The sequence below is a fragment of the Muntiacus reevesi genome, chromosome 12, assembly GCF_963930625.1.
Source record: "Muntiacus reevesi chromosome 12, mMunRee1.1, whole genome shotgun sequence".
NCBI lineage: Eukaryota > Metazoa > Chordata > Mammalia > Artiodactyla > Cervidae > Muntiacus > Muntiacus reevesi.
Window position 1 is genome coordinate 75,050,404 of NC_089260.1, and position 14,346 is coordinate 75,064,749.

Here is a 14,346-nt window from a genome sequence, read left to right on the forward strand (position 1 = left end):
CCTCCTGAGTCCTGGCCACGCAGGACAGCGTTTGAACAGACAGGAAGCTGAGGTCGGGGCGGTGAGGAACGCAACTGTCACACAGCTCACTCGGGGCAGACGCCAGCCCGGGTCCCTGCACGCCCACGGCTCTGCTGTGCACACCTCCAGCAGCGTCTGTGAGCCGCCTGAGCTCTGAGGTGACAGACTCCACCCTGCCCTCCGCCAAGGCCGCCAACAACCCGGACATAGTGGAGAGAGCCAGACCAGTGTGAGCAAACTCTGTCTTTCTTTTCAAGTCAGTGGTTGCCACTACCGGTCACGGCTTACCGGGGAAGGCCAGGGATGTCGGGCAGCCGCCAGACCTGACTCACGATCTTAGATGACTTAACAGTGAAACACAAATCCCATGTGAGTCAGGCTGCAGCTGGTGGGGCCTCACCAGGCTGGAAAGGTTGAAGGCATCCTTTGGCGTCCGGATCCACCCCACCCCCAACCCTGTTTTGATTTTGACCTTGCTTTGTCGTTATTGTTTGACATTATTATTAAGCATTTCAGATTTTTTTAAAAAAAAAGAATCATATATTACTAGAACTAGAAAAGTTCCTTTGCAACCATTTTCCACCCGGTTTTACAGATGCTGCACAAGGTGTGCTGGGAGGCAGAGATAGGACTGGGGCCTGTGTCCCCTCCGAGTTCTGTGCCAGTGACCCGGCCCCGAAACCAGCCTCTTGGCCCAGCCTGGGGCTGGGGAGGCTCACGGTCCCCTGGGAACAAGCCAGGCCTGCAGCTGGTCGTGGAAGAGCTCTGTCCATCCCCCGACCCTCCTCAGTCCCGCGCTCCCGGGTTCTATTCTAGCACCGCCCACACTGCCCCCTTTCCTGCTGAATTTTACTCAATCTCATAGCGGACTTGGGCAGCCTTAGGTTAGCCGGGCCAAGTTGTTAACCGGACGCCCTTGGCTCGCCGGCCTTTCCTGCCCTCCAACGCCCGGCCAGGCCAACGCCACGGCCCTGCTTGCAGGAGGGCTTCCTGGAGTCGGCGGCGGCACGAGGTGGCCCTGGCCTCTCAGTCCTTCCCGGGTTGGGCTCAGGAACTTGCAGGAGACTCCCGCACCCGCGGCGCTGGTGGGCTGCTCCGAGCCCACCTGGCGACCCCGCCCACCTCTTCCCGGTTTCCCGGGAGCGGAGGCGGCCGGCTGGGAGGAGAGGCTGACGGATTGGGGCGCTGGGCTCGCAGTCGTCGCGCACGCGCCGGAGGCCGCGGAGCCGGTTAGGAAATGAACTCGCGCGCCAGGCCGGGGGGCCGAGAGGCCCCGCCCCTCTCAGGCAGGCCCCGCCCTCCAGCCCCGCCTCTCAAGGCCCCGCCCCCACACCTGGCCCCGCCCCGCGGTCAGCGCTGTCGGAGGACCAGCCGGCTGCCGCTCGCGCTGGCGCTGGGTAGGGCGGCGGGCCGGGTTGCGGCCCGAGGTTCGGGCCGAGTGGCCCGAGGCGCCCGAGCCCGGTGTGCCCAGTCGGCCGCGGCCGCGGGGCAGCCATGGCGGAGGCCGCGCCGTATCACCCGGCGCTGCCCTCGGGGCTGCTGGAGCTATGCGCGCTGCTGGGGGCCCCCCGGGACAGCCTCCCCAGCCCGGAGCAGGTGAGGGCGCGGCGCGGTCACGGCGCAGGCGGGGCGGGGCGGCGGGGTCGGGCCCGTGCGCATGAAGCCCCAGGCGTCCGCGGGGCGGGGGCGCTGCGCCCAGGTCCGGCGCGGCGGCCGCCTTCAGCCGCCGGTGCGGTAGCAACTGCCGGCCGGCCCCCTTACCGCGGTGGAGTCTCGAGCGGCTGCGGCCTCGGGGCTCCCGCCCGCTCCCCTCCTTCCGGAAGACCGCTCCGGCGGGGACCCGGTGCAGGCAAATCACGGAGAGCGGGCTGAAGACCGCGCGCCTCCGTCGGCCTGTTTCTTATGCGCTTGGGCCGCTAGGCTTCTCCGTCCCAGGACGCCCACCTGGGCCAGGTGGAGACACGGCCGGGCCGCCTGCACTTCCGAGGCCTCCAGGACCAAATGTTTGTCCGCTGTTACGTGATTTCACTCATTCCACAGATTCTGTGTCTCCTAGGTGCTGGGGTTGTTCTAGGCAGGGCATAAGGATGTTTTTGGTAGACTTAAGGGCCGCCTTTATGTATTTTGCATTTAGACGGTAAGCGATGAAAGGAGCTGTTTTTCGCTGTAAAACACTTTACAAGCCGACTCCCCTTGTTCTCCACTCTGCACCCTGGTAGCCGAAGTGGTAAGCTCCTATCCCTTTCTCTGGGACGGCAGCTTGGGACGTTCTTGTTTCTTCCCTGTGTTCTCACTTTTCCTTAGTTCCGGAGCCCTGGCTCTGCCTGGGGTGGGTCTGCGGCCCTGTCCCTTGTCCCAGATGCCTGTGACGCTGTCATTTTTCTCTGACATCGCCGGTTAGTGGCGATGCCCGGTGTGTTCAGAGTCCCTGACCCTGCTGCCCAGTTGCCCTGGCAGGTCCTTTTCTGTGGTTCCAGATGACATTTAGGAAAGGCAGAGAAAGGCATTTGAGTATTTAAGGCTGCCGGGTTGAATGGACATTACCCAGAGGAGCTAAATGTAAAGTGATCCTGATACATGTGTGGTAATGGCTTAGTGGTCTCAACTCCTTGGCTTTAGTATAAGGCCAGTTCCCACGATTTCTGCATTTCCCTCCTCCTCTCTAGTCAGCCCTCTCAGTCTGGGTCCCTCTTTGGTCTCTTGTGTCCTCTGACCCTTGTGGATTGAGTCGAGCCATCTCCCTGCCTCTCAGTGCCAAGTGGCGTTCCCCTCTTTTTCTTCTGACGGGAAATGACCTGGTTTCGGTTGTGGTCTCTGCAGTTAGGCTGTCTTGTGTCTCCAGCGATTACAACACTGTCTCTTAGTTGCCATGATGTGAGGGGATGAATCAACTGGAATATTTACAGTGGTACTTTCCTAAACTAAACAGACTACAGTGTTTGCCAAGGCAAGTGGGCAGTCGGCCATTCTGCATTTGAGCCTTCATCCTCTTTTCTATACCTTGCTTCTGTTAGGGCTTGGGCAGAGGGTGGAAGGAACAGTGGTTAAAGGAGCAGGAGAAAAAGCAGTGTTGTGGGGTGAAGTTACATCCTCCTTCTAAGACCAACATTAATGTTAAGGTAACCAAACATAGGATATCATTCATTCAGGTCTATTTTCAGCTGTTATATTATTTTGAACGTCCAAGTGTTTTCAGTTCAGTTCAGTTGCTTAGTCTTGTCCGACTCTTTGCGACCCCATGGACTGCAGCACGCCAGGCCTCCCTGTCCATCACCAACTCCCGGAGCTTACTCCAACTCATGTCCATTGAGTCGGTGATGCCATACAACCATTTCATCCTCTGTCGTCCCCTTCTCCTCCCACCTTCAATCTATCCCGGCATCAGGATCTTTTCAAATGAGTCAGCTCATCGCATCAGGTGGCCAAAGTATTGGAGTTTCAGCGTCAACATCAGTCTTTCCAATGAATATTCATAACTGATTTCCTTTAGGATGGACTGGTTGGATCTCCTTGCAGTCCAAGGGACTCTCAAAAATCTTCTCCAGCACCGCAGTTCAAAAGCATCAATTCTTCAGTGCTCAGCTTTCTTTTTTCTTTTTTTCAGCTTTCTTTATAGTCCAAATCTCACATCCATACATGACTACTGGAAAAACCACAGCTTTGACTAGATGGACCTTTGTTGGCAAAGTAATGTCTTTGCTTTTTAATATGCTGTCTAGGTTGGTCATAACTTTCCTTCCAAGGGGTAGGTGTCTTTTAATATCATGGCTGCAGTCACCATCTGCAGTGATTTTGGAGCCCCCAAAAAATAAAGTCTGCCACTGTTTCCACTGTTTTCCAAGTCTTTTAAATGGGGTTTAGCTTTTACTTCTTAAAAATCATTTGTCTCTGATTCAGTCATCCCTATTTGGTGACACATGAAAACAGAAGCCCAGAGATATGAGACATATCCAGCTTGATGTTAGGATAGGGTAGTGTCCTAACCTTCTGTTTTATTTATTCCTTAGATGGGGTGGTGTTTGTTTTATTGAGGTTAGTGACAAAGACTTCAAGCATACAGTTCAATCCCTAGTGAGTTATTGTGATCAGTTACATTTCCCTCCACTCCTTGGTTGCTATGGAGACTAGACACAGAGATGCGAGGGCATCCATCATAAATCTGTCACAGGATGATGGAAAAGTGCTCAGGGCCCCTTTCATAGTGTAGGTTACTGGCATAAATCTTGTGTATGGAAGCACATTTTTATTTATTTATTTTTTTTAGTGGAAAGCCTCCTGGCTTTCAGTTTCTAGAGCAGCACTTTCCTACAGAACTTCCCAGATGATGACAGCCAGTATTGTTCACCTTCACACCACTGTGTGGTAGCAGCTGGTCACAGGGGCTGCTGGCTCCTTGAAGTGTGGCTAGTGCCCCTGAGGAACTAAATTTTATATTGCATTTAATTTTAATTAATTTAAGTAGTCAGATGTGGGTACTGGTGACTGTCTTGGAGTTTCCTAGAGCATTAAAAAAGAAAATCTATTTCTGTTTTATTTCACAAATGACAGCCAGTCCCGTAGTGAAGATCAATGCCATTATATCATCTAACGAATTTAGAGTGTTGTGGTTTTTACTTTTTAGTAAGTTCTTGTCTGAGAGGCGAGAGCAGGAAACTACCCTGGGTGGAGTTTGTGAAAAAGGACCTCGTCTTCCTCCTGGGGGTGGGGCGGGTGAGGGGCGGTTGCAGTCTGTATCAGAGAGTAATATGAACCCTTTGGGGTCAAGGGTTGCACTTTCAGGAGTTTAGTCTGATTACAGAGTCAGAGATGCTCAAGCATGTACAAGTAACTGCCTGTTGTTTAGCGTGATGAAGACTTGAGAACAACCCAGCTGTCTGTCAGAAGGGGATTGGGCAAAAGTAGTGCTGAACTGTGCACAGTGGGAAACCCTGAAGGGTCCCCATGGGCTTCGGGTGGCGCTAGTGGTAAAGAACTCACCTGCCAGTGCAGGAGACGTAACAGATGTGGGTTTGATCCCCAGGTCGGGCAGATTCCCTGGAGGAGGGCTTGGCCACCCACTCCAGTGCTCTTGCCTGGAGACGCCCATGCACAGAGGAGCCTGGTAGGCTACAGTCCATGGGGTCACACAGAGTCAGACAGGACTGGAGTGACTTAGCACAAAGTGTCACCAGGGGAGTCAGCACACTGTTTGGTTACATGGGGAAAGGCTCATGAAATCATTTAAATATGGTGATTGTGTTTATGAAAAAATCATTTATACATTTAGGAAATGATCAGCCGGTGTCCCATGCTGTGTAGAGCATTGCTTTAGAGTCATGGGATTATGGGGGAGGCATTCCCTTCCTCTTATTATTTCTATATTATTGTTGTTATTTTTTAAAAAATGAGACTATATTGCTTATCTAATCAGAAAAGACAACAGGGATTTCCATTTTTGGGGAAAAACAGACAGCTGTGTGATGAACTGCTAAATACCGGGTTGGCGGTACTGTGGCCACGTCACTTGCACTGCCTGAAGGTAACTAGTGGGAGTTGTAGCGTTCACGGGCATTAGCGTATTGACCAACTTTCCATGCGGACTGAGCACGCCTCCAGAGATCACGGGCGCCAGGGTGGGACTGGATGAACAGCACCCCCACAGGGCCAGGAAGAGGAGGGCAGCACAGCCCCGCTCCCCACCCCACCTTTCTGAGGGTGATCCAGGACCACTGTGTCGGCAGCGACCCTCTAGGAGTGCTGTGAGAGGGGAAGTGGACTCTGGATGGTGACATTCCCGGAGGTGACGAGCCAGGCGTGATGGCCGGACGGGGCGTGTGGCCCTGGCTGCAGGGTGAGGAAAGGCCCCCTCCAGTGAGTGCGAGAGAGGAGGGGTCTCTGGTGAGGAGGGGCTGAGGCATGAGCCGGGCACTGTCCCGCAGAGCAAAGAGCAGGAAGAAGCAGAGCACTGTGACGGGGGTGCGTGTATCGAGGGGACTGAGGACTTCAGGCATGAGCAGCTTGGGCGCCCTGGCTCTGGAAGCGGGCCGGCTGCTGCCCAGGTGCACAAGCAGTGCAGGGGCCGATCTGACCCGGGACACATGCACTGTGGGATCCCTGCATGGGAGTACGCAGTGAGGATGATAATGAGTAGAAACAAAGGCGTTTTTTTAGGTCTGGCTTCCCAGGCTGTGCCAGTGGTAAAGAACCCGCTTGCCAATGCACAAGACTTGAGAGATGCAGGTTCGATCCCTGGATTGGGATGATCCCCTGGAGAAGGGCATGGCAACCCACTCCAGTGTTCTTGCCTGGAGAATCCCGTGGACGGAGAAGCCTGGTGGGCTATGGTCCTTGGGGCTGCACGACAGAAGCGACTCCGCACACATGCACAAGGGACAGAGATTGGTCTTCGGGGCTGGGTCACTGGGGTAAGAGGCTGGCGCCAGGCAGCTGGAGCCACTGCTGTTGGGCAGGGGAGTGATGAGTAATGTGAGCTCTTTAGACAGGGGACCCCCTTTGGGAGAGTGGAAGTAGGGCCAGGTGGGTGGGAGGGGTCATTCTCATGGCCATAACCGTGAAGATTAGCTCCTGGTGAACCTGTAAGGGCCTGTTCTGAGCCCCGGGTTTGCGAACGTGCGTGGTACAGATGGAGCAGCAGCTGGGCAGTTTGTAGAGACCTTTCTGTGCCCTCCTGACCGGAGGGAGGGGCCACAGTGCCGGCCCAGCTCTGAAGACCCAAGCGGTGTCATCCTATCTCAGAGGACCACAGAGGTGGATGATCAGGGTTTTGGACATGAGCCTGAGCTAAACTTTTGAAACTAGGTTTAAGGGACCCACTGAATGTATTCGGAGGCAGTCAGGTTCTGCTGGGATGGGTCAGAGGCCCCAGCTCTGGGAGTTGGACCCTGGGAGCTGTCCCCATGCATGTAGATGGAACCACGGGGGTGCAGATATGGCCCTGCAGGCTGGTGTGCAAGGAGGGACTGGGGCCAAGGATCGGCCCCGAGGGTCACAGCGGGGAGAAGGGGTCTGCAGGGGGCCGCCACGGGGCAGCCAGGTAAGTGATTTGCAGAAGGGAGGTAGCCTCAGGAAGTTTCAGGAAAAGAGCTTATCAGCTGTTTGATACGGGCTTCCCAGGGGACTCAGTGGTAAAGTATCCACCTGCCAATGTGCAGGAGCCGCAGGTTCGATCCCTGGGTTGGGAAGGTCCCCTGGAGAAGGGAACGGCTGCCCACTCCAGTATTCTGGTCTGGAAAATTCCATGGACTGTATAGTCCATGGGGTCGCAAAGAGTCAGACACGACTGAGCTACTTTCACTTTCACTTTTCTAGCGACTGAACAACAACAAAAGCTGCCTCATGCTGTGTGGAGAGGGCTTGTTTGCTCCTCTGACTGTGGACTGTGATCTGTTCCAGGAGCTCTTTCACCGTGAGGTGAGGTGCTACCCAATCTCTCTGGATGTAACATCTCACATGAGGAGGAAATAGACCAGCATGTTTTCATAGTGAATTGGTCCAGACTGCTGGAGTTTGATAGGAAAGTTTTAGAGAAGATTTCTTACGTGTGAAGACAAGGTTTCTTTTCATACACGAAGATTTTAAATTATACAATAGGGATTTCCCATGTTTGATCTTGGTTCCTAGTGACCAAGGACCTGCTGGTCCTTGGCATTAACTTTTCCCCCTAAGAATAAGGAAACTGTTATCTGAATTCAGATTACATCTCATGAAGATGAGCATGTTGAGCTTCGAGTGTATTACTGACTGAAAGTGCTGTCACTATAGAAGTCCTTTGAAGGCTAGGTGTCCCCTGTTATACCTCTGGTTCTTATTGAAATGTTGTTGCTGGCTGTCCCTTCTCTGCCAATCACGGTCACATTTTTCTGGGGAAGTGGTGTTCTTCCTCATGCCATTTCTAGGCTCCCTCAAAGGCCCTCGGATACCCATCCCCACCATGGGGCCCAGGCCACCTCTTTCCTTCCCTACCTTTTATACCCAGAGGATCCTGCTTTAAACTTGTCTATCTTTAGCTGGCTTGGCACCTCTTCCTTCTCACTCACAGACTGAGGTTCATACATCTTCCTTGGAAGATCTGACATCAACCTGGCGCCAATGTTTATTTAGTCCTAACTCACCAGAAAGAACTCCCTCAGGTATTTAGTTTGATAGGAAAGAGTTAGAAGACGCCTTATGTTATTTGGGGGAAGAGTGAAAAGATAAAAGCTTAAAATTTTGGACCAAGTTAGAACTGAAAAAGAATTGAGGCTAAAAGAGCCCCTTTTGTGGCTCCTGGGATGGTCATGTGGATGGAGGGAGGAGGCTGCTCCTCTGTGTGCAGCGGGGCCTCCCTCACCCCTCTTTGTGTCCTTCCACGTCAGAGGCGACACAGGCAGCGTGCGTGGTGGCCCGGCTGGCATGGCAGTCTTGCTGTTCAGCTGCTACGTCGTGTCCGACTCTTTGTGACCCCATGGACTGCAGCACGCCAGGCTTCCCTGTCCTTCACTAACTGCTGGAGTTTGCTCAGACTCATGTCTATTGAGTCAGTGATGCCATCCAACCATCTCATCCTCTGTCGTCCCCTTCTCCTCCTGCCCTCAATGTTTCCTAGCATCGAGGTCTTTTCAAATGAGTCGGCTCTTCACATCAGGTGGCCAAAGGATTGGAGCTTCAGCATCAGTCCTTGCAATGAACATTCAGAGTTTATTTCCTTTAGGATGGACTGGTTGGATCTCCTTGCAGTCCAAGGGACTCTCAAGAGTCTTCTCCAGCACCACAGTTTGAAAGCCTCAGTTCTCTGGCATTCAGCCTTCTTTATGGTCCAACTCTCACATCCATACATGACTACTGGAAAAAGCATAGCTTTGACTCTATGGACCTTTGTCAGCAAAGTGATGTCTGGTTTCTAATATGCTGTCTAGGTTTGTCACAGCTTTTCTTCCAAGGAGCAGGCATCGGGCACGTGTCAGCAAATGTGTCTGTGCGGATCTGATAAGCAGAGCCCTTCTTGGGGCTCACCCTCCACACCAGCCTCTGCGAGGGCTCAGGAGCTTCCTGTGGGCCCACAGGGGTTGAGCACTTGAACTGGGTCCCCTCTCTTAGTCCCTGAACTCGCCTCTTGAAAGGGAAGCTCAGAGGGGCCAAGTAATCTGCTGTGGTTCCCGCAGCGCTGGGATCTGAACTCAGGTCTCTATCGCGGTGCTGGAGCCTTGGAGCCAAGGGGCCAGTTTAATGTCCGTGTCAGCGGCTGAATGACCAGGCTCTGGGAGGGTCTGTCACTCACGGAGCAAGGGCCTGAGAGTCCCTAAAAGCAGGTCTTGTCATCTCCAGCTGCTGGGGGGAAAAGCCAGGCACACACTGCTGAACTCGCCTGGGGTTTGGGGGCTGGAGAGGCCAGAAGACAGGCCGTGGATGCTCCCACGAGGGCTGGACAGCGTAGGGCCTCGGTGCTGACACTCATTTCCTCCTGCCTAAGGTCGCCCAGAGGAAGGGCGTCAAGGGCCCGTCTTCTCTGGATCCGGCAGTGCTGTCAGTCTTCGTGCCTCCTTTTGTCATGAAGGAGGACAGTCAGCTGGCCGGCATGAACTGCATGACTCTGGGTAAGAACAGGAAGCGCTCCTTCCGGAAGAAGAGAGAGAGGCCCAGAGTGGAGCTGGGGAAGGGTGTCCCCGGCGGCCCCAGGGGCCCGGACCCTGAGGACGTGAGCATCCCCAACGGCGTGGACCTGCTGGCTCTGCCGCAGCTCTGCTTCCCAGGTGCGCACGGGCTGGCCTTTTCCTCCATGGGCCAGTTCCTGCTGATGAGCGGGCTTCTGTTCTGGCTTCACTTTCTCCCTGGTTTGCGAGAGAGGTGCAGGTGTCTGGTGTAGAAAACCTGGGCCAAAGGACTCAACAGAAGGGCCTGTCTGGAGCCTTCACTGAGAAATTGATGGGGTTTCCTGGTGTTGGGGATTAAAACCTGCAAAGGCTGGACACCCCTCCCCCACTGGGCTTGGGACCCAGCCCCTACTCCAGGTGCAGCCTGAAGGTTCTGCCTGGGGGCCTGTCCCCCTGACCCTTCACGAAGGCTTCAGAGCACAGAGCGCCGGCAGAGACACTGCTACTGGGGGGAGGGCGGGGGGCGACCGAGGGAGGTGCTGCACGGCCCGAGGAGTTAGCCTGACTGGCCGTCAAAGAGCCACAAGTGACCACGGGGTGGGGGGACGTGTCCTGTCGCTTATGGTTAGCCCAGGCCTCAGGGCGGACCCCATGTGACTGGACTGAGACTCCTTCTTTCTTTTCTCTTCCTGCAGGGGGATTGTGTGTGGCCTCTGAGCCCAGAGAGGACTGCGTCCACTTTCTGGTGCTGACCGACGTCTGCGGCAACAGAACCTATGGTGTGGTGGCGCAGTACTACCGACCCCTGCACGTACGTGGTTCGAACAGCTTCCTTCTGGAACTGGGTCTAGGTTGTGGGGTTATTTTGCAGTGAAATACACTATGTGGCAATCACCATTTTAACCTTTAAAAAATGTGTAGTTCAGTGGCATTAAGTATGTTCACAGGGCCGAGCCACCGTCCCCGCCGTCTAGTTCCAGGACGTGTTTATCACCCCAGAAGGCAGTGGGGTCTCGTTAGGAGTACTCACCAGTCCCCGCCGCCCCCAGCCCTGGGCCCCCGCTCGTCTGCTGTCCGCCTCTGTAGCTTTGCCTGTGCCGGACGTTTCGTGTCGGTGGAATCATATGACACGTGTCCTCCTGTAGCTGGCTTTTCCCCACTTGGTGTGATGTCTGCAGAGCTCGTGGGTGTTGGAGCACGTGTCAGGGCTTCACTGCTTTTCACGGCTGCGTGATACCCCACGGTGTGTATAAACCATGTCCTGCATATGCATTCCTCAGTGGAGGGAACGGGGATTGTTTTCATGTGCGTCCGGTCCCTGGGCTTAGGTTTGGAGAAGATGACTCAGCCATCAAGCATTTAGGGAGTGTTTTCTGGGCAGGGATTCTGTGTGTGACCCAGCTGGCCTGGGGAAGTTTGTAGGGACCATGATGGACCGGAAGGTACAGGGTAATCGGCTGCCTACTTCCAACTCCGAGGAATAGTCCCCTAGGGCCCAGATGGGTATTCCTTATATTTTTTACATAGTCTAAATTGAAATGTAGTTGATTTACAATATTGTATTAGTTTCAGTGTGTGGCAAAGTGACTCAGTTATGCATATATATACATAGACTTTTTAAGATCCTTTCCTTTGTAGGTTATTATAAGATATTGAATATAGTTCCCTGTGCTATACAGTAGGTCCTTGCTGTTTATTTTATATGTAGAAGTATATATATTTTAATCCCCAAATCCTTTTATCCCTCCCCCTTTATTCTTTTGGTCATCATTAAGTTGTTTTCTGTGAATTTATTTCTGTTTTGTAAATGAGTTCACTGTCTCATTGTTTTAGATTCTGCATATAAGCAATGTCATATGATATTTGTCTTTCTCTGGCTTACTTCGCTTAGTACGATAATCTCTAGGTCCATCCATGTTACTGCAAATGCCATTATTTCATTCTTTTTTATGGCTGACTAATACTCCACTGTGTATATTCACCACGTCTCCTTTATCCATTCATCTGTGGAGGGATGCTTAGGTTGCTTCCATGTCTTGGCTCTTATAAACAGTACTGCTGTGGACCTTGGGGGCGTGTCTTTTGGAATTATGTTTCCATCACACACATGGTGGGCCCTCCGATATTGTGCCCTGTGTGAGCTGTGCAGAGAGCTATGCCTTCAGGAATCCCGCTGCTATGTTCTTTTCTGGTGGACATCCCCCCATCATGGGCCGAGGCCCCCTCCTGCCCCCTCCTCGGCCCCCGATGCCCACCTGGCTCACAGCCCTCTTAAATATTGCCTTTTGCCTTAGTGGGGCCCCCTTCTCGTGTCTCACTGTATTCTTAACTGTGCACCCCTCTCACTGAAGGCAGCGAGCTTCTCCCAGGCAGGGCCCAGTCTTACTGTCTGTGTAACCCCAGCACCTCACTCAGAGCGAGCTCCCCACGGGCTCCATCCGTGCTGGCGGAGAGGCTGGTGCTCTCTGTCGTGAGGCGGTGGCATAGGCGGGACCGGCCTGATGTGCAAGATGGCTGTCCAGCCCCCGTCCAGGCGCCTCTCTGGAGAGGCCGGCACCACTGAAGATGGAGCCCGGGGTTTGCCGGGATTTGACGGGAAGTGACGGTGCTGTTGTTTTTCTCCAGGACGAGTACTGCTTCTACAACGGCAAGACGCATTGGGAGGCGTCGGGGCTGGGCGGGGGTGCGGCCGGCTGCTTCGTGCCCTTCGCCGTGTGCGTGGTCTCCAGGTTCCCCTATTACAACGCCCTCAAGGACTGTCTCTCCTGGTGAGTCTGCACCCGCTCGCCGGAAAGCCTGCCTGCGCCCTGGGCAGCCAGGCTTCTGGGCTTCCACACCTGAGTACTCCCCTGGTGGTGAGAAGTCCTGGAACTCCTGGAGCAGAGATTTCATATCTGATTAGCAATGCAGAAGATGATTGGATGCTCGTATTTAATTTGTGATTTGATTTTTCTTTCAATTTCAGTTTATTGACTCATCTGAAGTTCTGTAAAGATTTCGAAGTTGACAATCACATAAAAGATTTTGCTGCAAAGCTGTGTTTAATACCTAGCCCGCCACCTGGACCACTCCATTTGGTAATGAAATCCGAATTATCTTGTTTTTTTTTTTTTCTTTGCAAATAGTAAAAGTAATATGATGAAGATGGTTCATTTATTTTTAATTGACATACAGTTGATTTACAATGTGTTAATTTCTGCTATATAGCAAAGTGATTCAGTTATACATATATATGCATTCTTTATATTCTTTTCCGTTCTGATTTATCATAGGATGTTGAATATAGTTCTCTATGCTGTACTGTTGGACCCTGTTTATGCATTCTGTGTATGATAGTTAGCATCTGATAGTCCCCAACTCCCAGTCCAGCCCTCCCCACTCACTCCCCTTTCACATCCGCCAGTCTGTTCTTACATCCCTGAGTCTATTTCTGTCAGGAATAGCTTCGTTTGTGTCATATTTTATGTTTCACATATAAGTGACACCATACGGTATTTGTCTTTCTCTTTCTGACTTAGTCTGATAATTTCTAGTTGCGTTCATGTTGCTGCAGATCACATTCTTTCTTTTTTATGGCTGAGTAGTAGTCCATTGTATATAGGTACCACATCAGTGAAGACGGCTTAATTCTTTTAAATGATTTTAAGTTCTAGCTTTGCTTAAATTTTGCTTCTCAAGTTCCTCACAGAAGCATTTTATGCATTGTGTCCAAAGGTTAGGAAACTAGAAATAAATTAGAAAATTTGTCTTCTAAAAATTTAAAAATAAAATTTCAGTCTAAAGTCAAATATTTAGGCTTGAGTTTTGCTGAGCAGCTCATGATTAACAGATATTGAGCTAGTAATAGGCCCCTTTGGTGGTTAACATGTTAATTCATTACTGGCTATTCAGAAAACACATCAAATTTACTTACATTACAAATATCCCCCCTTTTTTTATATTGAATATGAGGTTTATATTTAACTTGTTGATGTTTTTTCTTGTCCAGTGTAGTTAGTAAAATACAAATGGTTTGTTTTTTTTGTTATTCATAGCGCCCTTGTGTTATTTAATTGCTAGACAAGGGTTCCCAAACTAGTTCCGTGAAACACTGGTTGAGATGTTATTGGCTCTTTCGTGGTGGGAGGTTTCCAGGTTAAAGAAAATTGGAGAAAGACAGACTTATTCCCCTTTTGCTGAGTAACATGCCAGACTGCTAAGCTGTGTGATGAAACCTGTTTGAGTCAGTGATTTCCAAACTAATTTAACTGTGGGATGCTTCCTTTTTTTGAAAACAAACATCTATTAAATAAATGTCTTGAAGTACATAATAAATGTTAATTTCACTCTGGTACTTCTTTCTGGAAGATTTTACGTATACATCTTGTTTTTTCTATGTTTTTGATTATTATGAACAGTTGAGAAGTTATTAGGATATTTGTGTTTATTATTTATTATTAAAGTATGTACACCTAGCAGTCTGCTCGGGAGGGACATCCCACCAAGTACATCCCTGGCTCAAGGTTGGGCAAGACGTTTGTCTCTCTGGGTTCCAGTCTCAGAACCCTTTGTGGGGAACGTTTGTTGGATTTCTGTGTCAGGCAGTCATCTTTACTATGTGGATACCTGGTACTTCCATGCAGTGAAATCATCACAGTTTATGTTCTTAGGCCAGAAACTCAACCCCTGCTCACTGAGGGCCTGCTACAGCAGTGAACCAAGCTCCCTGAGTTCAGAACAGTGCTGCTACTGCTACTGCTAAGTCATTTCAGTCGTG

At 51.7% G+C, this 14,346-nt stretch overlaps 1 protein-coding gene across 3 annotated transcripts in view; it reads left to right on the top strand.

Annotated features, from left to right (window-relative positions):
* The first annotated feature begins 1,380 nt into the window (after positions 1 to 1,380).
* The window catches only part of DENND3 (DENN domain containing 3), a 52,058-nt gene continuing 39,092 nt past the window's right edge, over positions 1,381 to 14,346 (top strand). For 2 of the 3 annotated variants that reach the window (XM_065903060.1, XM_065903061.1), the window contains exons 1-5: positions 1,381 to 1,617; positions 9,470 to 9,749; positions 10,286 to 10,401; positions 12,216 to 12,358; positions 12,556 to 12,667. In XM_065903060.1, coding sequence (XP_065759132.1) covers positions 1,516 to 1,617; positions 9,470 to 9,749; positions 10,286 to 10,401; positions 12,216 to 12,358; positions 12,556 to 12,667 — 753 coding nt within the window. In that variant the 5' untranslated portion in view covers positions 1,381 to 1,515. The remainder of the gene's footprint in view (positions 1,618 to 9,469; positions 9,750 to 10,285; positions 10,402 to 12,215; positions 12,359 to 12,555; positions 12,668 to 14,346) is intronic. The other variant, XM_065903062.1, reaches the window with a different exon arrangement.